The following is a 20,000-nucleotide window of genomic DNA, read 5'->3' on the forward strand; positions in this document are numbered from 1 at the left end:
CTAATCCCTCGGCCAGTATAAGGTAAGAGATGGAAGATAAAAACATCTCTGTGAGTGTTATCATCGAGCAGCATCAGCATTCAGCATCTCCGTCATCCATCCGATCCGTCCGACTTCCAGCCAGCAATAACTCATGCACAGAGGAAGAATTCTATTACATTAGGCTTTGGCATGTCGCTATACTGAGATGAGAATGAGAAGGGACAGCAGCGATGAGTTAAACCACTCCACCTTGCCGGTCCATGCCAAGACTGCCATCATGTGTCTGGTACGCGGTGCGTCTGAAACAAAGCAGGTGCCTCGTAATCTGATCCCACTCTGATGAAGATTTTGTGGGGATGCAAATAACCCAAGCAGCTCACCAAAACAACCAGGTTGATAATTAAGCCAAATCAAAGCCACATTTGCTTGAAGTAAACAGAAATGAACCAGGAGGAAGAAAAAAGAAAGAAAAGCAGGGGATTGGGGAGTCCAGGAAAACCCCGAGCGTGACTCAGTTCCTCTCCCAAGAGTCTCAGCTGACTGAATCAGTGCACAGGCTAATAAGAGATCTCCTCCATCTAATATAGACCCTTCTACCCGTGCAACCATTCATGCAAAGAGACGAGACCAGGAGTCACCTGTTGCTGCGTATTCACATCACACCAGCTTCACCGACTGCCCTGATTAATCCTGCTAGACTTTTATTTTCAAACCTTTTCATTCATTAAATATCTTTGCTTTGTAGTGAAAGATTGTAGATTCAGAAATCAATGGCAGATTCGAGCCTATTCACTCTAAATACACTCCACTCTTTGCAGTTAACCCGACTGACCCGAGACTTAATAAAACAAAATAAATAAGAAATCAACATGCAAAGCTGCAGTCTTACCTCACATAGGTGTTTGGATGATGGAGGTAACCTCTTCTAATACTTGCAAGGGTTTGAGAAAGCAGCATGAAAAGCAGTCCTTTGGCTCTGGCTTTTGTTCCTGCCTCTTTCTGTGGTCAGTGATGTCTGTGTGAACGGCGGAGAGGAAACAGCAGCTGTCACAGGTGGTTGAAACTCTGAATTAAACCACTCTCACCATACAACTGAGAGAGGGAGACAGAGAGACGGTGAGATGTGTGTGTGTGTGTGTGTGTGTGTGTGTGTGTGTGTGTGTGTGTGTGTGTGTGTGTGTGTGTGTGTGTGTGTGTGTACACGCATGTGTGTGAGCAGCAGCTGCAACCCCACCGATGCAGTCTCTCGCCACAGCAACATGTGGTTATAAAAAGTAGCTCTTGGTCTGTGACTGGACTTGGTGGCGGTGGGAGGATACAGAGAGAGACGGATGCAGAGAAGGATGTGAATGCATGTCTCATCTACCAACATAACCCCCCCCCCCCCCGACTACTCCATCCCCTTTTTCCCCAAGCCTTAGCACCACCTAGTGTGCCCTCCTCCACTCATATGTCACACTCACTGATGAGGGCACCTATTTATGCGTCCTTTTGGATAAACTGGAGCCGAAAATGAAATGCAGCAATATGCAGATACTACAGCAGGCTCTCAGGCTCTGTTTTTGGCCCCTACAGACAGGAGCATATGTTTTGTTTGAATGAAGGTCTAAAAAAATATATATATTTATTTTTTTTTGTCTTACTCTCATTATGGGTTTCATTCTTGCCACCGTGGCTCATTTGATCCATCTGCTTTTGCACAGAAGGTAACCATGACAATCAATATGGAGCCTCTAGAGCTTCTTAAAGACAACAGGTTGGTGTGTGTGTGTGTGTGTGTGTGTGTGTGTGTGTGTGTGTGTGTGTGGTAGGAGAGCTTATCTCAGCTTTCACAATTAAATTAAATCTCTCTCTCTCTCTCTCTCTCTCTCTCTCTCTCTCTCTCTCTCTCTCTCTCTCTCTCTCTCTCTTCCTCTCTTAATTACAACCCAAGAAATTACGATATAATTTATTACTTTTATAGAAAATGCGTGACGATTCCTAGCCTTTAATCATCAGCAGGAAATGTCTTCATCAGAAATGAGTAATATTAGAGTGTCAAGAGCATCTGTTCTCAGCCGCTTGTCTCTATATCTCATCACGGGTGGGACATCTCCGGTAGTGACAATCCTGCCTAGCCTTTTCAACACAATAAAAAAACAACTGGAAGATCCAAAGACTCACATTACACCAAATCTTATACATTTTTAAATAATATGCCATTCTGTGTGTGATTAGTATTTCCAATAATGGTCATTATACGTGTGTTTATTATTGTTACAGTGTAGGACCCCAGATTTCGTGCCAGATTTAGACGATTTGTCCTTTGTGAAATGGTCCGTTATCATCCTGGAAGAAAGGAAATGTCTCCCACTACAACACAACACAACACCTGCCTCAGCCTTTGACACAAGGAAACTTGGGTCCAGGGATCATTATTCGACATTAAATTCTTTGGCAATTGCAGCAAAATGCGAAATTCATCAGACCAGGAAACATTTTTCCAATTTTCAGACGTCACCTTAGATTTCTGTACTTTGCTGAGAGGAGTGGAATCCAGATGCAGCCCATCTGCCTGGTGGTTTCATCTGTTTAGCATTCTGTGTTGTTTTCTTGCTCACCGCAGGTATAAATCACACACACAACAGAGGATCTAAAAAAAGTTTACACACCCCTAATGAAATTATTTTTTTTGTAAAAAAAAAAAAAAAAAGAAAGAAAGAAACCAAGATAAATCACATCAGATATTTTCTACCTTTAATGTGATATAGCAACCAGCAAAATTATAGACAAATATATATATACATAGAAAAACACATAAGAATCTTCCAATAAAATGGATCTTTGATCTCATTCATTCATTTTCTACCGCTTATCCGAACTTCTCGGGTCACCGGGAGCCTGTGCCTATCTCAGGTGTCATCGGGCATCGAGGCAGGATACACCCTGGATGGAGTGCCAACCCATCGTAGGGCACACACACTCTCTCATTCACTCACACACTCACACACTACGGACAATTTTCCAGAGATGCCAATCAACCTACCATGTATGTCTTTGGACCGGGGGAGGAAACCGGAGTACCCGGAGGAAACCCCCGAGGCACGGGGAGAACATGCAAACTCCACACACACAAGGCGGAGGCGGGAATCGAACCCCCAACCACTAAGCCACCGTGCCCCCATCTTTGATCTCGATTTGGCTATTTTATTACAAGCTGCCTTGAAAACTTCTCCATGTCCATCAAATTGCAAAGGGCTCTTTTGTGCACAAGCCTCTTCAAGACGTTTCACAGGTTTTTTTAACAGGATTTAGATCTGGGCTCTAACTCAACTGTCTCTTTCTTCTGAGGACATTCTGATGTTGAACTGGATTTGTCTAATAATTAGGTCTAATATCTGTTTAAGAGAAACCTATGATTTTAACAGGACAGTGTAGACTTTTTAAATCCACCGTATATTACTGTAACTATTCAAGATGCAAATTTTAAAGAGATGCAATATAATGATAAGTAGTACAATACAAGTACATCGTGCACAATTGCATATTTAATTTTTAGGCACTGTTCTTCCACTGCAATAATGGAGGCAGTTTCCAAGAGAAGGAACACAGCCCCTAAGAAATGATTATATTCTTCTATTAAAAATGATTGATCTGTAGGTTTTGGATTATATTACAAACCCCAAACTATATACTGCTTCTTATACAGTTGTAAATGATATAAAAAAGTTTTGTTTCTATGCCATACGTTGCAGATTCACAGTTAATGACTCATAAAGACTGTCACTAAACACAAACATGTGCAGGACAACGGTGGGGAACCTGTGTAGTATTTATTAGTGACAGGAATTCCTTTTAATGAGTCGAATCTTTCGGCTCTCAAACGATTCTTTGCCATTTTGTCCTGTAATGGACAACGAATTGGATTAATTTCATTCACAGTCCAGAGGTTGACTTGTGATTCAATTGCAATACAGAAGAAGAAGAAGAAGAAGAAGAAGAAGAAGAAGAAGAAGAAGAAGAAGAAGAAGAAGAAGAAGAAGAAGAAGAAGAAGAAGAAGAAGAAGAAGAATCGGTTCATTAATACGACTCAGTGTATTAGTGTGCAGTATACAGCTAAAAGAACCGACTCTCTTACGAACGACACATCCGCACTGCGTCTGTAGCAATAAGTATTCAATTCAGACTCTAACTTATATCCCATTTTCCAAATAAACTGATTTTATAATTCATAGGCGCTATTTTTGACTAGCAGGAACTAAAGTTTCGTTTTTCCGAAACCAGACCGGACAACTGACGAAGAAACACCGAACCGTTAGAAGCTCAGAAGCTCAGTATATCATATAAATCAGTGTGTTTTAAAAAGTTGACAGAATTAAAAAAAAAATGGATTCTGACTCTTGGGCTTTATCTGTTGATCAACAAGAAGCAACAACCAAAACAGTAAGAAATTGTTTGTCTGTTTTTTTTTGTTTTATTCTGATTTAATAATACTTCATCATCATATGCTGCACATGCTAACAGGTTAGCTAACATGCTAACAGGTTAGCTAACAGAGTAGAGCAGCAGTGTTTGGGTCGCGTGCGCTGTTTATAGTTTATTTTATTTTATTTTATTTTATTTACTAAAAACAACAGCAGCTTCAGAAATGCAACCACAAAACTAACAACGTTTTAGTTATATTCAGAATTTTGCTATTAAATAAAAAAAAAATAGGTTATTTATCTTTATTTTAAAAACTAAATAATTTAGTAGAAAATAAAAAAAATTAAAAATAAAATTTTAAATAGAAGAAAATAACTGCTTTTGTTCATTCACTGTGAACAAAAGCAGTTATTTTCTTCTATTTAAAAATTTATTTTTAATTTTTTTGTCAGTTTTAAAATGATGAGCTGTAAAAAAATAAATCAGATCACAAAGCTGAAAAAACTTCAGTGATACACAATATGCATCATGATCTAGTTTTTAAAACCTTTTCAGGGATATTTTTTAAGGTGCAAGTGTTAGTTATTTATTTAAAAAGAAAAGAACTTTAAAAATGAGAAGGTAAAACTGTTCTATTTGTATTCGTACAATTTAAAAGTAAAAAAAATACAATTTAAAAGTCAAATATTTCAGCTATTTCATAGTCAGTTTGTAGTTACGAAAAGAAAATGTATTTTAAAAAAATCTACAATAATTATATAAATAAATCAAATATTATATCTTCATATTGCCTGGATCTGTATTTAATATTAATGATTTACGTCAGATTTAAAAAATAATAATAAAATCTATTGAAATTATTATTTATACTGTATGTATGTTCCATAGTGTATATATTACGTAACAGAAACCCCTCCAGTGTGTGTTTATTTGTTAGATAAAATATTTTCCATGTTGGTGTTTTATGCCTAGTCAGTAAATAACTGCTGTTTAAGACTGTTATTGTTTGCTCTGAACAGAGTGAAGTGCTGTGGATTAGAGAGCCGCGAGTCATCCCAAACACTGACGCGAAAGGTCATTGTTTATCACACACACACACACACACACACACACACACACACACACACTTTTTTTTGTTTGTTAGTTCTGAACTATTTTGTGTGTGTGTTTTCTTTCGTATTCAGAAACAGCAAAACCTCCAAACGGTGACAAATCAGAAGAAGAAGAAAAAGGTGAGTGCTTTCTCTCTGGTATTTGTAAAGCTTATGGTGTGTACCGGATTTATACACATAGCTGACGATGATTGACGGATCGTTTTCTTGGCCGATGCGGCACGCATGGAACTATAGCCAAAAACGCAGCCACCTACTATGACATAAATCATATCAGAATTCTATATCAGATGTCTGCACATAGTCAATTTTAATCTGGTTTTATTTAATTAAGTTGCATTGAATTTTGTGTTCTGTTTTCTAGACGACAGAGCCGCACAGTCTCTTCTGAATAAATTAATCAGGAACAGAATCGTCAACAACACGAACCAGGTGGAGGTGCTTCAGAGAGACCCGAATTCACCACTCTACTCCGTCAAGACATTCGAAGAGCTGCGTCTGTACGTGAACACGATCCACCACACGTTACTCTGTAAAGACTAACACAATGCCAGTGCCATCTATTGCATAACGGCGGTATTCCATTCAACTGTCTGCAATTCCTCAACATCAGCCATTTCACAAAAGCTCTCATTCACACTCAGACGCCCCGTGGACGTAATCGTACCGTGATCGTGAGCTAGCTCACTAAGCACTGATCTTAAACAATGCATTTATTTTCGAATACATTATCTGTTTATGTGAGAATGAGTTGTTCATATACGATTAGATCCTTAGTAAAGACACACACACAGTGACCGCTGTTTCCATGACAACAAACGATACTATTCATTTGTAACCTACGATTGTACGACCGCCTTGCAAAATAACGAATTATATTGTAGGTTATAATATTCTACATATTCCTATATATATATATATAATATTCTATAATATAATATTCTACACCTATTCCACACTTGCTGTGTGTGTGTGTTTTTTTCCCCACGTTCACTGTGTTCTCAGAAAACCTCAGCTGCTGCAGGGCGTCTATGGAATGGGCTTCAACAGACCTTCAAAAATCCAGGAGACCGCGTTGCCGATGATGCTGGCAGAGCCGTAAGCGGAACATTTCCACCCACACATCTGAGCCAACTGCTGATCTTTGCCCAGAGGCATTTCATTTTGATGCACAGTGTGTAACTCTGACCCGAGACGTGCATTTGGGTAATTTATTATAGAGAGAGAGTGAAGTGAAAAGCTTCGGAGGATAGAAAGAGCAGACCGTGGAAACTGAGGCAGACTTTCCGCTACACTAATTATACATGAAGGGTTTTAGATCAGACCCATCATCTTTTAAATCCACTTAAAAATGTTTTCAAAGCTCTGATATCTGTACTGCGGTGTTTGTGGTGATGTCCCATAATATAAGTGTAAAACATCCATGCTTTTAAGGTCTCCTGATTTTTTCTTTTCCCACATATGCGTGCTCTTGTGGTTGCAGGCCTCAGAACCTGATCGCACAGTCTCAGTCCGGAACAGGCAAAACCGCCGCCTTCATACTGGCCATGCTGAGCCACGTTCACCCAGCGAACAAATGGACCCAGGTGAACAGGAGCATTGTCTGTATGTCCTTATAACTCAGCGTAACAGTAACTCACAACAACCAGTAACCATTGTTTATTATTTTAATAAAACAGCACACCCCATGTGTTCCATGTGATTTAGTGACAAATGCCAAACAACACACTAAAGAAGACATTTGTGATGTTTAGTGTATCTTTAAAGCGCAGTCGCTGCTTCTAGGTGACAAATCTGTTTAAGCTTTTTCTCTATAATCAGATTAAGAGCTAGAATCGTGGTGGTGAAACAACCAGCCAGTGCTGGGAAAGGATTCCTCCTCCACTGTTGATTATTTGCTTATAACCGGTTTCTATTTGATAGGAGCTCCAGAATAGGACATCTGTTGCTCTGCTGTAAGTGTCTTGAGCTGCAATCAAGACATTGGATTTCAAAAACTGGGCAATAAGTACGTTGTCTCTGTGTTGTCTACCCTGCAGTGTTTGTGCATCTCTCCAACCTATGAGCTCGCCCTACAGATCGGTAAGGTTGTGGAGCAGATGGGCAAGTTCTACCCCGAGGTGAAACTGGCTTACGCCATTCGAGGAACTAGAAGTAAGTGACCTACATGAGCACAAAGCACCACATCCCCTTAGAGACTAATTTAAATAATGGGATTGAGCACAAGTGCATGTAACTGCCTGTGGCATTTTTCAGTTGAGGGAGCAATCCAGGAGCAAATCGTGATCGGCACCCCAGGCACCATGTCCGACTGGTTAACCAAAAAAAAGTTGATCGACCCAAAGAAAATTCGGGTGTTTGTACTAGACGAGGCTGACGTCCTGATCGGCATTCAGGGTCACCAAGACCAATGCATCCGCATCCAGAGGTGAGGGACGTGACGTGAACAACAGCCTAGTATATTTATAAGCTGTAAGTACTGTAGATCACAGCATTAAATATAGATCTCACTGAGTAACGCGGTCTGTTGTTCTGTCGACAGGAAGCTGCCCAAAGACTGTCAGATGCTGCTCTTCTCTGCAACCTTTGAGGACTCGGTGTGGCAGTTTGCCGGGCGCCTCGTCCCCGATCCCAACATCATCCGACTGAAGAGAGAGGAGGAAACCCTGGACACCATCAAGCAGTATTACGTGCTAAGCAGAAACACAAACGACAAGTTCAACGCACTGTGCAACATCTACGGCGCAATCACGATCGCACAAGCCATGATCTTTTGCCATGTATGTGCTATTAGTGACCTCATCCTTACTCTGGCTGTTTTAAAGGGATGTGATCTGTACATACACGCCACCATCATGTCTTCTTGCTGCAGACTCGCAAAACAGCTGCCAGGCTGTCAAAGATGATGGCAGAAGAGGGTCACCAGGTGGCGCTGCTGAGCGGAGAATTGACAGTCGAACAAAGAGCGGACATCATCCAGCGCTTCAGAGACGGCAAAGAGAAAGTGCTGATAACCACAAACGTGTGTGCAAGAGGTGAGAACTTTTGCTGCGCTATGGCACAACGACTGATGTCCAAAGCACACGAAAGGAGTCTCAACAGATCGAATGAGTATTTAGATCATATTTAGGCTGAATAAATGCTTTCCAAATGTGTTTACCAGTTCGATTTTTTTTTAATTAATAATAGAACGATGCCTCCTATAGTTATTATTGTTGCAGAGACACTGGAGACTCCTTCCATACATGCTAAATTAACATCTGGCTTTAGTGTTCGTTAAAATCGTATACATTAACATTTATATCCAGTGTCTGTTCTGCACTGAGTTCTGTGCCAGTTGTGACCCCTAGATTGTGCATAGTGAACGAAGAACACACACTTCATCTGTGCTCAACAGGTATTGACGTAGAGCAGGTTTCTGTGGTGATCAACTTTGACCTTCCACTGGACAAAGACAGCAACCCAGACAACGAGACCTACCTGCATAGGATCGGCAGGACGGGACGCTTCGGCAAGCGAGGCCTGGCCATCAACATGGTGGACAGCGAGCAGAGCATGGACGTGCTCAGAGCCATCGAGGGACACTTCAGTAAGTCAATTAGTTCTCAAGGAATTTTGAAATCCGAATAAAATTTGAATGACGATTTGTGTTTTGTAGATAAGAAAATAGTGAAGCTGGACACAGAGGACCTCGATGAAATTGAAAAGATTGCATACTGAGGTGACGGAGAAAAGAAAACGCACTACAGAAGAACAAAACACTAACATTTACTTTCTAGTGTTATCTCACGAGTTCTCACTTGAATTTCTCAGTTTACCTTTGCCAAAAAAACTTTATCCTTAGCTGATAATGTTTTTTTTTTTTTTTTTTTTTTTGGGTTAATGCACTTTCCGTGTTCAGTAACAACTCTGCTCAGTATATGAAGCTAATTAATTACTGAGGGGTTTTGGAGGAATAATTACGTTATCACTGCTGTGTTTTCTGCTGTGACATGAACACCTTTTTGGACTAACCACATTCTGATGTGCTGTGGAAAGCACACTGGCTCCACAACAACCAAAGGGCATATTACTCATATCACAATGACACCGATGTTGCACTTTGACATTACGAGGCTCAGAATTTTGAAGAATGTGAAACACGCCTTCCTAAAGACATTCCTTATGAGTAATATGTAATATTACCGAACTTATTTTTCACCCATCTGTTTCAGAGAGATGTTTATCCTTCGTGATACGAGGAGTAAAATAAAAGTTTCTTTTTTGGATCTAAAGAGATATTTGATTGATTTTTGATCTGATTTTTGGGATCGGTTATTGTTTGTGTTCACCGACATATTCCCGGATGATTAGGGATAGTTAGATTTGTGTACTTTTTTTTTCCTTTCAAATAAGGAATGGTTTATTTAATATTTATTTATATATATTTTTTTACTTGAATAAGTATGCACTTTGCTTTGGATTGAGATTGCTGTGTTTGGATTCAATCGAACTCGGTTACATACTAGCTGTAAAATTGTATTTGCAACACTTGTGTTTTTCTGTTCTGCTGGATTCAGCTGTTTAAAGTTGTTTACTGATATGTTCAATAAAAATTCCTGCCTTCTGGAACCTTCTGTCATAGTATTTTGTATACTCGGAAGTTATTATTACCGTTTTTATCAGATAAATCTGATACTCCTGTCTTATGTGGCTGATGGATCGTCATCAGGATGTCCCAGAGAAGCACGTTCAACCTCACACAAAAAAGGAGACAACGTATAAAAATGCAGAACTGTTTTAATAAATAACTACGATCTACTATACTGTTTTAAAAAATAAAAACATTCGATCAGTGTCTTTATGCAATATGACGCTGTAAAGAGAACGTAAGAAAATATCTATTCAGTACAGTGCATGAAAACAATATTGTCCATTAATTATTATTAAAGGCAAATTATTAATAGGAACCGTTTTGAAAATGTTAAGGATCATCTTTTAGGCTTATGCATAAGACTGATTTAGTAACGATGCTACACTGAGAGAGAGTCATGTTCAGATTGGTGAAGCTCCTCCGGGGAACCTCCATGGTCTCGATCAGGACGTGTTTGTACGTTTTTCCGGATATTCTCTCTGCTGTAGCGACGACATCCTGGAGTGTGTCTGTGGGTTGGAACTGGCACTTGAGCCTCTGACCACATGGAGTCCTGAGAGCAAGCAGAACCCCTAGGTCACCTGTCTCACCCTCCTGGCACCAAGTTGACATCCTGACAGTTCCACTAGATGCCCGCTCAATCTCCTGATCACTCCTGAGATTATTTGTATGGAGCCTTGACCTCAAGGACTTTTCCTCCATATGGCTAGTTGGAGCCTCTTCTTCTGATCTCTTCTCAATAGAAGGGAGGACTTTGTATTTGTTTAGTGACATCAGCGGGATGTTGAGGACAGTTTCACCTGCTGAACCCAGATTATTCTGCCTAACCAGAGGACGCGGGGATGGAGATGAGTCGAACCTGTGGCTTGGTGTGGGTGGAGGATGAGGAGGATGAGAGGGAGGGTGGGAGGAAAACGGACGCACCTCTTGTAGAAGCTCATCGTCTGCAGTACAGGCTTCTGTAACTTTAGGTCTGGTGCGTCCTTTGGCAGATTTTGGTCTTATCACATGCATGTTTCCTGCTAGAAAAGGAAACAGCACTTTGACATAGTTGTTACTGTAAGGTATAAAATAAAACACTGCAGGTAAAGAAAAGAAAATAATCAATGACGTGGTTGGAGTTTAATCTGTTACGGTGAAACATACATGAGACAAGTTAGTGATGATGCTTTCTGTAATGGAAAGGAGTCTCCAGTGTCAGACCTGTGTAGTGAGTTTCTTGGTCACATGACCGTGTTTGTTGTTGTTGTCCTATTAATGTCAGGAAAGAGAACCACAGGATGATGAGGAAATGACTGTTTCTAGCTGCCATTAGAGATAAGATGAGAACTAGTTTTAAGGATGTTTTACACCATTAATATTTGTAACTGATTAAGAAGTTTGTTGTTCTTGTTTAGCAATTAGCGTGTTTTTAGCGTGCTAGCTTCGTTGCTAGCTTCTTTTCATGATAACCAAATTTTAAGTTTCACAGACGGGATAATTAATGGCTTTCAGCTTTACTCTAAATAATATTAATAAGTATATGTATATAATATATATAACATATAATATAATATCTATATAAATGTATGAAGAGTACAACTTTACCTCAAGCTTTTAGTCTGTCGCTGGCGTGACGTCACTCATGTTGCTAAAGCAGTGAGGCTCCATGGCAACAAAAAGGACAACAACAAAAATAAATAAATAATAAACGTCCATAGCGAGACGCTGGTGTGTGTGTGTGTGTGTGTGTGTGTGTGTGTGTGTGCGCCGATATAATTAGCTATAACTTGCCTTTCTATAACATACAAAATCTGCTTTGTAATAAACGAGGGATATTCTGTGAGGTTATTTATATAAAAGTGGTGTTCTGATGTGAACATGATGTCAACATTAATCAACAGACCTGTGACGTGGTGGTGTGATTTATTTTCCATTCTGTTCAGTCAGTTGCTAATATCGACAACATCCGCAGTTTTACCGATTACATACAGAACAATTATTTACACCTGAATAATTGTGTAGAATAAGGGATGTGTCGTTTACGAGTGAGTCGACTCTTTGAATCGGTTCTTTTGAATGAAGGTTGAGAAACAATATACGTTTTCCTTTGTGCTTTGTCATAGGTGCATGAAAATGTTTTTGCATCTTAATTAGTTCATTTATTCATCGATTGATCTCCGATAACCACTGGCTCCAAGGAAAAATCTATTTTTCACAATTTGATTTGATTGTTTGCATAAATGAGTCACATCTGTGTGGAGGTAGTGCATTATCAAAATAAATAGAAATAAAGCTTTATAATGAAGCACAGGCGCAATACCATATGGTACTCGGCCATCGTCAGGCAAAGAATAATGATCACTGATCACAACAGTGCAAATTTTGTCCAGTTCAGAAAAATAACAATTGAAAGTGTCAATTGGAGAGCCAAGTGATTTGACCTTTCAAAAGAGCCTTAAATCACGTCACTAGAGTACATACATGAATCATCAAAAAATTGTGTACATTAAGATACATATGGTTAACATTTCTTAGATGTACAACACTGTATATTATAGCTATGTTGAATATATTTCATAGTATAGTAATTCAAGTACGATTGATATATCCCTTTTAACCAATAATAAATGTGATTACAATTTCTTATTTTTATAATTAACTATGCTCATATCCCAGTGTATTTGGAAAGTTAATGGAATAGCATGAATATACAGGCATACATATATATATTATACATAATGTAATATATAACACACAGCAAGCATCAAGTAACCATGGAATATGTCAAGTAGTGCAGAACCATCTAGGGTAAGTCGAGCAGGTTGTTTTTCGCATACAGGTCCTCCGTGATCTGATGGACTTCTGAGATCAGTGGTAAAGCTTCACCCAACAGTGTGATCACTTCCTGGTCACTTCCTGCGTTCATCACCTCAAAGAATGCATTGCGGCCTGGTAGAGCGCAAAACGCCATTCCGGCTGCTTTCCGGATGATCCAGGGGTGATGAGGTGACAGCGAAGCATTATAGGCCTCCGAGCACATGACGGAGGTCTTACTGTCCTCAGTGCTGGTGCGCAGACTTTCCAAGAAGAGCTGAAGCCAGCGCAAGGCACGGTGTAGACGTAGCAACGTGCGGCAGCCTGACTCCGGGTGGCTGCCTCGTTTGGCAAGATCCACCAGTTCGTTGTCCAACTCGTACTTCACCATGGACTGGATGGTAAGGTAGTGCGTCCCATTCTCACCCATCAGAAAGTTCTCCAGGATTTGGATTTTGTTGACTGCATCCTTGGAGATGAAGGAGAAGACACTTCCCAGGCTGTTCATAAAGCTGAGACAGGGGAAAACAAAATAGATTCTGACTGAACAAACAATGAAATAAAGATCATAGTTTCAGTTTGAGAACAAAATGAGAAGATTATGTTCTTCCAGGGTGTATGCGCATGGTGTCTGTGCTGGACTGGCTTCTCATCTCTGGTGTAGTCCCTGCTTTGCACTCAACGTATCGCAGAATGAATTAGTTCTGAAGTTCATCTGGGCCAGATGAGTGGGCCCAGAGCTGAATGAACACGCGTCAGTCATACACCCTTGAACAAGGAGCTACTTTATAGGAACCCTACAGTGAAGCATGGTGGTGGTAGTATCTTTACATTTTAGGGATGCACTTCATCAACAGGCTCTCTCTCTCTGACACTGGTCATGGTTGAGAGCAAATTAAGAGAATGATACACAAAATGCTTTCCCCTGTGCTACAAAATAAGTATACAAATCATATTTTATAGGGCTGAATATAGCATGATACATATACTGTACACAGGAGAAAACAAATGAAATACCTCACAAGCTCTCGCCATCCTGATATATAGTACTTTATAAAGACTTCCTTATTATCACTAAGAGACGACTTGAAGTTGTCCAAAACATCCTGTAGACTGAAAGCATCTGCCATTTCTAGATATTCTAGTTATTATAAGTAATCCAAGCTTTGAAATGAACGAGTCGGGATACAAAAAAAAATATTATTTACAATTAAATAATTCGAATCAGGTACTAAGATATGTAGTTACTCTAAGAATGCTGTAGAAAGCAGCGCGGTTTTAACTTCAGATTAGTGCGATTTTTTTCCCTACACGTATTCCGGATTGTTTATCCGTGTTGTCAAAACGTTCTCTCAGCTGATTGGTTTTGGTTTTTGATTTATCAGTGTTTTATCCAATCAGAATCTAAGTTTGAGAGAAAAGGGGCGGTTTTTTTCAGAAAACAGGTATACAACAAAGGGCATATCTGATTGTTTTTTTTGTATAGCCTTTTCCGGGTTTGAAAGTCGTGCACCAATTAAAACGAGCAGCGGTGTCACGTGCTTAGATTAGACCAATCGTATTGTTTGTTTTTGAGCGGTCGCGGCATTTCTACATCATGTCCGTCATGTTATTAATATTTTGACGCTTTGTCCACGTGCTTTGCTAAAGTAGTTGTTGTTTTATGCAGAGTTTATTAAGACGTTATTAGGGGATTTGTGTATTCCTGAATAGCTTTAAGGTTTCATTTATAAATGCAATCGAGGTGACCGAAGCAGCTTAGCTGTAGCTAGCTAACATTGTTAGCAATCAGCTAGCTAACATAACCAGAAAGATAAAAAAATAACAAGATGCCGGACATCAAAGTGACTCCTTTGGGTAAGAACCGTGTGTTAATAACGCTAAACAGTATCACGTGAGCTTAATATGGATCTGTGTTAGAATGTCTGTGTGTATCGTGAGGAATAAATCATGTTCGGGTTGTGCGGTAAAAGAAAAACAATCCACGACCAGCTGAATCCGTGTAGTGTTCGATATACGTACAGAAATTTCCACATTTTATCTCATTTTTATGCAATTGAGGGTTAAGGTCCTTGCTCAGGGGCCCAGTAGTGGCAGCTTGGTGTACATAGGAATCGAACTCACAACCTTCCGATTCTTAGCCCAACACCTTCACCACTATCCCTACATCTAGAGAGGCATCTAGAGATCTACCAGCTCCAGTTAGACTCCGCGATACTATAGAGGAGATGTGAACTCCATGTGGTCTTTTGCATCAATACAACATTTATCAGACTGTATATTTATAATCACACCCTCCACTGTCACCCACATGAGGATGAGGTTCACCTTTAAGTCTGGTTCCTCTCAAGGTTTCTTCCTTTACCATCTAAGGGAGTTTTTCCTCCCCACAGACACCTGAGTCACCTCAGACTTGTTCATTGAGAATAAATACATACACATTTAAATATATCTAATATAAATCTTGAATTTTGTATTCTATTAATCGTTATATTATTCTTTATATTAACCTCTTGTTCTATGCGTATGTTCTGTAAAGCTGCTTTGAGACGACGTCCATTGTAAAAAGCGCCACACAAATAAATTAGAATTGAATTGTTTTGTTTAAAGCTGATGTTTTGTGTTGTAGGTGCTGGACAGGATGTTGGGCGCAGTTGCATTCTGCTCTCTATAGGAGGCAAGAACATTATGCTGGACTGTGGGATGCATATGGGATTTAATGATGATGTAAGTTACTGACCAGCAGAATACTGTTGTTTTTTTGCCTACTTTACTGCACAAAATTGGACAAATGGTGCCGAATGTCTAAACTGAGGCAGATTTCTTATCTTCCCTTTGTTAGAGACGTTTTCCAGACTTCTCTTACATCACTCAGAACGGCCGCCTTACAGACTTTTTGGACTGTGTTATAATAAGGTATGATAAGGAGTGCCAACCCATCGCAGGGCACACACACACTCTCATTCACTCACACACTACGGACAATTTTCCAGAGATGCCAATCAACCTACCATGCATGTCTTTGGACCGGGGGAGGAAACCGGAGTACCCGGAGGAAACCCCCGAGGCACGGGGAGAACATGCAAACTCCACACACACAAGGTGGAGGCGGGAATCGAACCCCCAACCCTGGAGGTGTGAGGCGAACGTGCTAACCACTAAGCCACCGTTCCCCTTTATTATTATTATTATTATCAAACATAATAGCTGCCTTGTTATGAGTCATGAGCATTTGTAAGTCAAAATAAAGCTCCAGGACCATTTACACCAAGGGTGTCCAATCTTATCCGGAAAGGGCCGGTGTGGGTGCAGGTTTTTATACCAATTAAACAGAAGCCACAACTGATTCCACCTGTTTAATCAGATGTTCTTGGCTTTTAGTAGACTCTGGTGAGGCTTCTGCTTGGTTGGTATAAAAACCTGCACCCACACCGGCCCTTTCCGGATAAGATTAGACACACCCAGCGTTAATATTTCTCTTTCACTAGAATTTAAAAAAAAAAAATTGTTCATCTAAGATTTTGAACACGTTTTGAAAACTTTGTGCCGTTATGGGGAAAATAAAACCACTGCCAAAGTTTGTTTTCCTTTTTCAACATGAACTGGGAAGTGTTTTATTCCTCTAGCACAGCAATAGGTGAGAAATAAATGTTTGTAATTAAACGTAATGTTGTGGAACGAGTTGTTGTGCCATCACAAACAGGCACGAGGTCGAATGATCTTCTCACAAAAAAGTTCACCGTATCGATAATTACTTTTGTGTTTATGTGGAAACAAAGCTGTGGTATTATGTCCAGTACAAAAATATTAGATCTACAGTTAAATCCACTCTCCTTGCACCTTCAGCCATTTCCACCTGGACCACTGTGGTGCTCTTCCCTACATGAGTGAGATGGTGGGGTACGAGGGCCCGATCTACATGACCCACCCCACCAAAGCCATCTGCCCCATCCTGCTGGAGGACTTTCGCAAGATCACCGTGGACAAAAAGGGCGAGACCAACTTCTTCACCTCACAGATGATCAAAGATTGCATGAAGAAAGTGGTGCCGCTAAACCTGCACCAGACCGTTCAGGCGAGTACCGCCGAACACACCCTGGATCGTGTCACATCTCATTGCTCCTAAGGTGGAGTTTGTAATACAAAGGACCATTCTACATGAGAACCTTTCATCTCTCATTAATCTCTCTTGTAGGTGGACGATGAACTGGAGATCAAAGCCTACTACGCAGGACACGTCCTCGGGGCAGCGATGGTCCAAATTAAAGTCGGCTCAGAGTCGGTCGTCTACACGGTGAGCGCTCGATTCCTGCTTTCTAATCTTCTGTTTATTCCGTTCTATCTGAATCAGTACAGAAGTGAACATCACAGTTCTTTTTCTTTCATTCATTCATTTTCTACCGCTTATCCGAACTTCTCGGGTCACGCTGAGCCTGTGCCTATCTCAGGCGTCATCGGGCATCGAGGCAGGATACACACTGAACGGAGTGCCAACCCATCACAGGGCACACACACTCTCATTCACTCACACACTCACACACTACGGACAATTTTCCAGAGATGCCAATCAACCTACCATGCATGTCTTTGGACCGGGGGAGAAAACCGGAGTACCCGGAGGAAACCCCCGAGGCACGGGGAGAACATGCGAACTCCACACACACAAGGCAGAGGTGGGAATCGAACCCCCAACCCTGCAGGTGTGAGGCAAACGTGCTACCCACTAAGTCACCGTGCCTCCCTTCACAGTTCTTTTTGCCCGTTATATATAAATATAATGTGGGGGGAAATAAAGTCAGGAGGCCTAAAATTGAACCTTGTGGGACACCATATTTCCATATTACACCATTAACACTAACAAACTAGTGACCGGAGGAACTGGAGCCATTAAGTCTAAATGTTGGATCTTAAAACGTTCTAAACTTTATACGATGTCGGCGTAACGGAAATATCTCCATTCCGTCACAAGACTTCATGCACAGATTTGAAACGTACCTCAGATACACACACGATGTATGTTAAAGAACATTTTGTGAAACCTGTGTGATGAATCTGAGAATTGTAGCTTTAAATCCCGATCTCTTCACTGTAGACGATGTGGTGATGTACTTCAAAATAACACGGCTGCCTCCTGTATGTCATGTATGTCTCCTTCTCTGCCTTGTCTTTATACAGGGCGATTACAACATGACACCAGACAGACACTTAGGGTGAGTTTTTTTTGTTTGTTGTTTGATGTTGTTTGTTTTTCTTATAGTGGCAGAACTTTCTGAGTCACACCTAACCCTGATGATCGTCATCGTTTTTGTTTTTTTTCCAGAGCGGCCTGGATCGACAAATGTCGTCCAGATATTCTGATCAGCGAGTCGACCTACGCCACAACGATCCGCGACTCGAAGCGCTGCAGAGAGCGAGACTTCTTAAAGAAAGTCCACGAGACCATCGAGAGAGGAGGAAAGGTCAGAAATGCAGCGTGAATACACCGGTCACACTTCGGTTAGTTTACACGTTCTATATTTTATTCATCCGATCGACTTTTTTTTTATCTTTACGTCCGTGGCAGGTCCTCATTCCGGTGTTTGCTTTGGGACGAGCTCAGGAGCTCTGCATCCTTCTGGAAACGTTCTGGTGAGCACCGAAGCCGTCGAGCTTCACGCACTTTTACACACTTCCGTAACCGAAACGTCTAAGCGGCGCGTGTTTGCCCTGACAGGGAGAGAATGAACCTTAAAGCACCCATATACTTCTCTACGGGTCTGACGGAGAAAGCAAACCACTACTACAAACTCTTCATCACGTGGACCAATCAGAAGATCCGCAAAACCTTCGTGCAGAGGAACATGTTCGAGTTCAAACACATCAAAGCCTTCGATCGCTCCTACGCAGACAATCCCGGACCCATGGTACGATTTTATCTTAACGTACAGAATCCTCTCTACATTAGTAACTTTATTTACACAATTAAACCGGTTCAAAAGTTTACACACTCCGGTTTTTCTCATACTGTTGTTCGGGAACGTGCCGAATCCAGTAATTATGTGGCTGTATCCAGAGTAACTCCTCCTAGGGCTTTCCAGCCACATGCACACAATTTGGATATGTTGTAGACCCTCGTCGGAAGTTTTATGCTGTTACTTTTCTAAGCGGTCCGAGTACCGGTACTTCCGGTACCGGGTCTCAAAATGGCCTTTTTCCCCATAGACTCCCATTTGGAGGTTTATAACTCGGCAAGCTTTCGATCTATCTACACCAAACTCGGCCAGCTCCTTTAGGGTGAGACTCTGAACAAAGGTTTAAATTGGTGAACCGACTGGCCTTTCGGTTGTGCCGTGGCCGGCCCCGCCCCCAAAATATGCAAAATCTATAAACATGGACATGTGACATATCAAAACACTCAGCCCAATGTGGGGAACTTCCTCATGGGCATTCTGATGACGTCACATGCTCGTCTCCACTTACCTCCAAATGTTTTTGCACCCTAGCTTTCTGTCTACTTGCTTCCACTATCTGTAACACTGACCCTTATGTCATAACACTTATAACAGTTATGTCACATATGTCATATATATATAAAACACTTATGTCAGTGTCACTGACCCTTATGTCCACTCGCCTCCAAAAAGCACCGGCCTTTGCGAAAACTTGCATCTTCAAAGCCAACATCAAAGTTTGTCGCGACGAACTTTACAAATCTATTTGTTATTTATTATTAAGTTATTATTAGTTATTAACGACTATTTTGCAGATTCCACAAGACGTATGTGATCTGATGTTATGTCCTCGTCTGTATACAGACTGGAAGGGAGAACGAAAGAGTGTGTGTGCTGATTTGTAACTGTGTATGTTCCAGGTGGTGTTCGCTACACCGGGGATGTTGCACGCTGGTCAATCTTTACAGATATTCAAGAAATGGGCCGGCAATGAAAAGAACATGGTGAGGGATTATAGTGAAGATGTTCCACTGATCTGATCATCTGATCCACGTCAACATCAGTGCTGTCGTTCTGGGCAGTTTTCACATCACCACTGTGTGTTTGTATGTGTGAGTCGGGGTAGTCAAGAGTCGGGGTAGT

General features: G+C 40.9%; 5 protein-coding genes across 12 annotated transcripts in view; 2 read left to right on the plus strand and 3 right to left on the minus strand.

Moving 5' to 3' along the window:
* The window catches only part of vwa5b1 (von Willebrand factor A domain containing 5B1), a 32,082-nt gene extending 30,840 nt beyond the window's left edge, over window positions 1-1,242 (minus strand). Inside the window, exon 1 of the mRNA XM_027144764.2 lies at window positions 872-1,242. The gene's annotated coding sequence lies outside the window, so the exon portion shown is untranslated. The remainder of the gene's footprint in view (window positions 1-871) is intronic.
* Window positions 1,243-4,095: 2,853 nt separating this feature from the next.
* ddx19a (DEAD-box helicase 19a) lies at window positions 4,096-10,109 on the plus strand. The gene is made up of 12 exons (XM_027144894.2): window positions 4,096-4,404; window positions 5,406-5,460; window positions 5,571-5,618; window positions 5,863-5,998; window positions 6,504-6,596; window positions 6,982-7,084; window positions 7,538-7,652; window positions 7,755-7,926; window positions 8,041-8,278; window positions 8,371-8,533; window positions 8,896-9,087; window positions 9,157-10,109. The coding sequence occupies exons 1-12, from the start codon at window positions 4,348-4,350 to the stop codon at window positions 9,216-9,218; spliced, it is 1,434 nt and encodes a 477-aa protein (XP_027000695.1). The 5' UTR covers window positions 4,096-4,347; the 3' UTR covers window positions 9,219-10,109.
* A 150-nt stretch (window positions 10,110-10,259) lies between these two features.
* ubxn10 (UBX domain protein 10) lies at window positions 10,260-12,148 on the minus strand. 7 transcript variants are annotated; one of them, XM_047806997.1, is made up of 4 exons: window positions 12,017-12,100; window positions 11,719-11,775; window positions 11,335-11,382; window positions 10,260-11,153 (listed from the first exon to the last, which is right to left on the minus strand). In XM_047806997.1, exon 4 carries the CDS (start codon window positions 11,143-11,145, stop codon window positions 10,462-10,464), a length of 684 nt encoding a protein of 227 aa, XP_047662953.1. In that variant the 5' UTR covers window positions 11,146-11,153; window positions 11,335-11,382; window positions 11,719-11,775; window positions 12,017-12,100; the 3' UTR covers window positions 10,260-10,461. The 7 variants fall into 7 exon arrangements, with proteins under 7 accessions (XP_047662953.1, XP_047662954.1, XP_047662952.1 ...); XM_047806998.1 differs by having other exon boundaries at window positions 10,260-11,150; window positions 11,278-11,382; XM_047806996.1 differs by having other exon boundaries at window positions 11,278-11,382.
* Window positions 12,020-14,260, minus strand: LOC113641843 (ceramide-1-phosphate transfer protein). The gene is made up of 2 exons (XM_027144895.2): window positions 13,945-14,260; window positions 12,020-13,439 (listed from the first exon to the last, which is right to left on the minus strand). The coding sequence occupies exons 1-2, from the start codon at window positions 14,055-14,057 to the stop codon at window positions 12,917-12,919; spliced, it is 636 nt and encodes a 211-aa protein (XP_027000696.1). The 5' UTR covers window positions 14,058-14,260; the 3' UTR covers window positions 12,020-12,916.
* A 226-nt stretch (window positions 14,261-14,486) lies between these two features.
* Window positions 14,487-20,000, plus strand: part of ints11 (integrator complex subunit 11) — a 13,241-nt gene continuing 7,727 nt past the window's right edge. For both annotated transcript variants that reach the window (XM_027144892.2, XM_027144893.2), the window contains exons 1-10: window positions 14,487-14,784; window positions 15,557-15,654; window positions 15,770-15,843; window positions 16,774-17,002; window positions 17,123-17,221; window positions 18,103-18,137; window positions 18,248-18,386; window positions 18,491-18,555; window positions 18,641-18,830; window positions 19,778-19,861. In XM_027144892.2, coding sequence (XP_027000693.1) covers window positions 14,757-14,784; window positions 15,557-15,654; window positions 15,770-15,843; window positions 16,774-17,002; window positions 17,123-17,221; window positions 18,103-18,137; window positions 18,248-18,386; window positions 18,491-18,555; window positions 18,641-18,830; window positions 19,778-19,861 — 1,041 coding nt within the window. In that variant the 5' untranslated portion in view covers window positions 14,487-14,756. The remainder of the gene's footprint in view (window positions 14,785-15,556; window positions 15,655-15,769; window positions 15,844-16,773; window positions 17,003-17,122; window positions 17,222-18,102; window positions 18,138-18,247; window positions 18,387-18,490; window positions 18,556-18,640; window positions 18,831-19,777; window positions 19,862-20,000) is intronic.

This window comes from Tachysurus fulvidraco, chromosome 23, assembly GCF_022655615.1.
Source record: "Tachysurus fulvidraco isolate hzauxx_2018 chromosome 23, HZAU_PFXX_2.0, whole genome shotgun sequence".
Lineage (NCBI taxonomy): Eukaryota > Metazoa > Chordata > Actinopteri > Siluriformes > Bagridae > Tachysurus > Tachysurus fulvidraco.

Bases quoted from the DNA above. Each gene is read 5' to 3' on its own strand.
- ubxn10 (XM_047806993.1), bottom strand. From the start codon at position 11,443: ATGGCAGCTAGAAACAGTCATTTCCTCATCATCCTGTGGTTCTCTTTC. The intron at 11,154-11,334 runs GTCTGACACTGG...TTCCTTTTCTAG, and splicing joins CCAAGAAACTCACTACACAG to CAGGAAACATGCATGTGATA.
- ddx19a (XM_027144894.2), top strand. From the start codon at position 4,348: ATGGATTCTGACTCTTGGGCTTTATCTGTTGATCAACAAGAAGCAACA. The intron at 5,619-5,862 runs GTGAGTGCTTTC...TCTGTTTTCTAG, and splicing joins ATCAGAAGAAGAAGAAAAAG to ACGACAGAGCCGCACAGTCT. The intron at 6,597-6,981 runs GTAAGCGGAACA...TTGTGGTTGCAG, and splicing joins CCGATGATGCTGGCAGAGCC to GCCTCAGAACCTGATCGCAC.
- LOC113641843 (XM_027144895.2), bottom strand. From the start codon at position 14,057: ATGGCAGATGCTTTCAGTCTACAGGATGTTTTGGACAACTTCAAGTCG. The intron at 13,440-13,944 runs GTATTTCATTTG...CCCCTGTCTCAG, and splicing joins GGATGGCGAGAGCTTGTGAG to CTTTATGAACAGCCTGGGAA.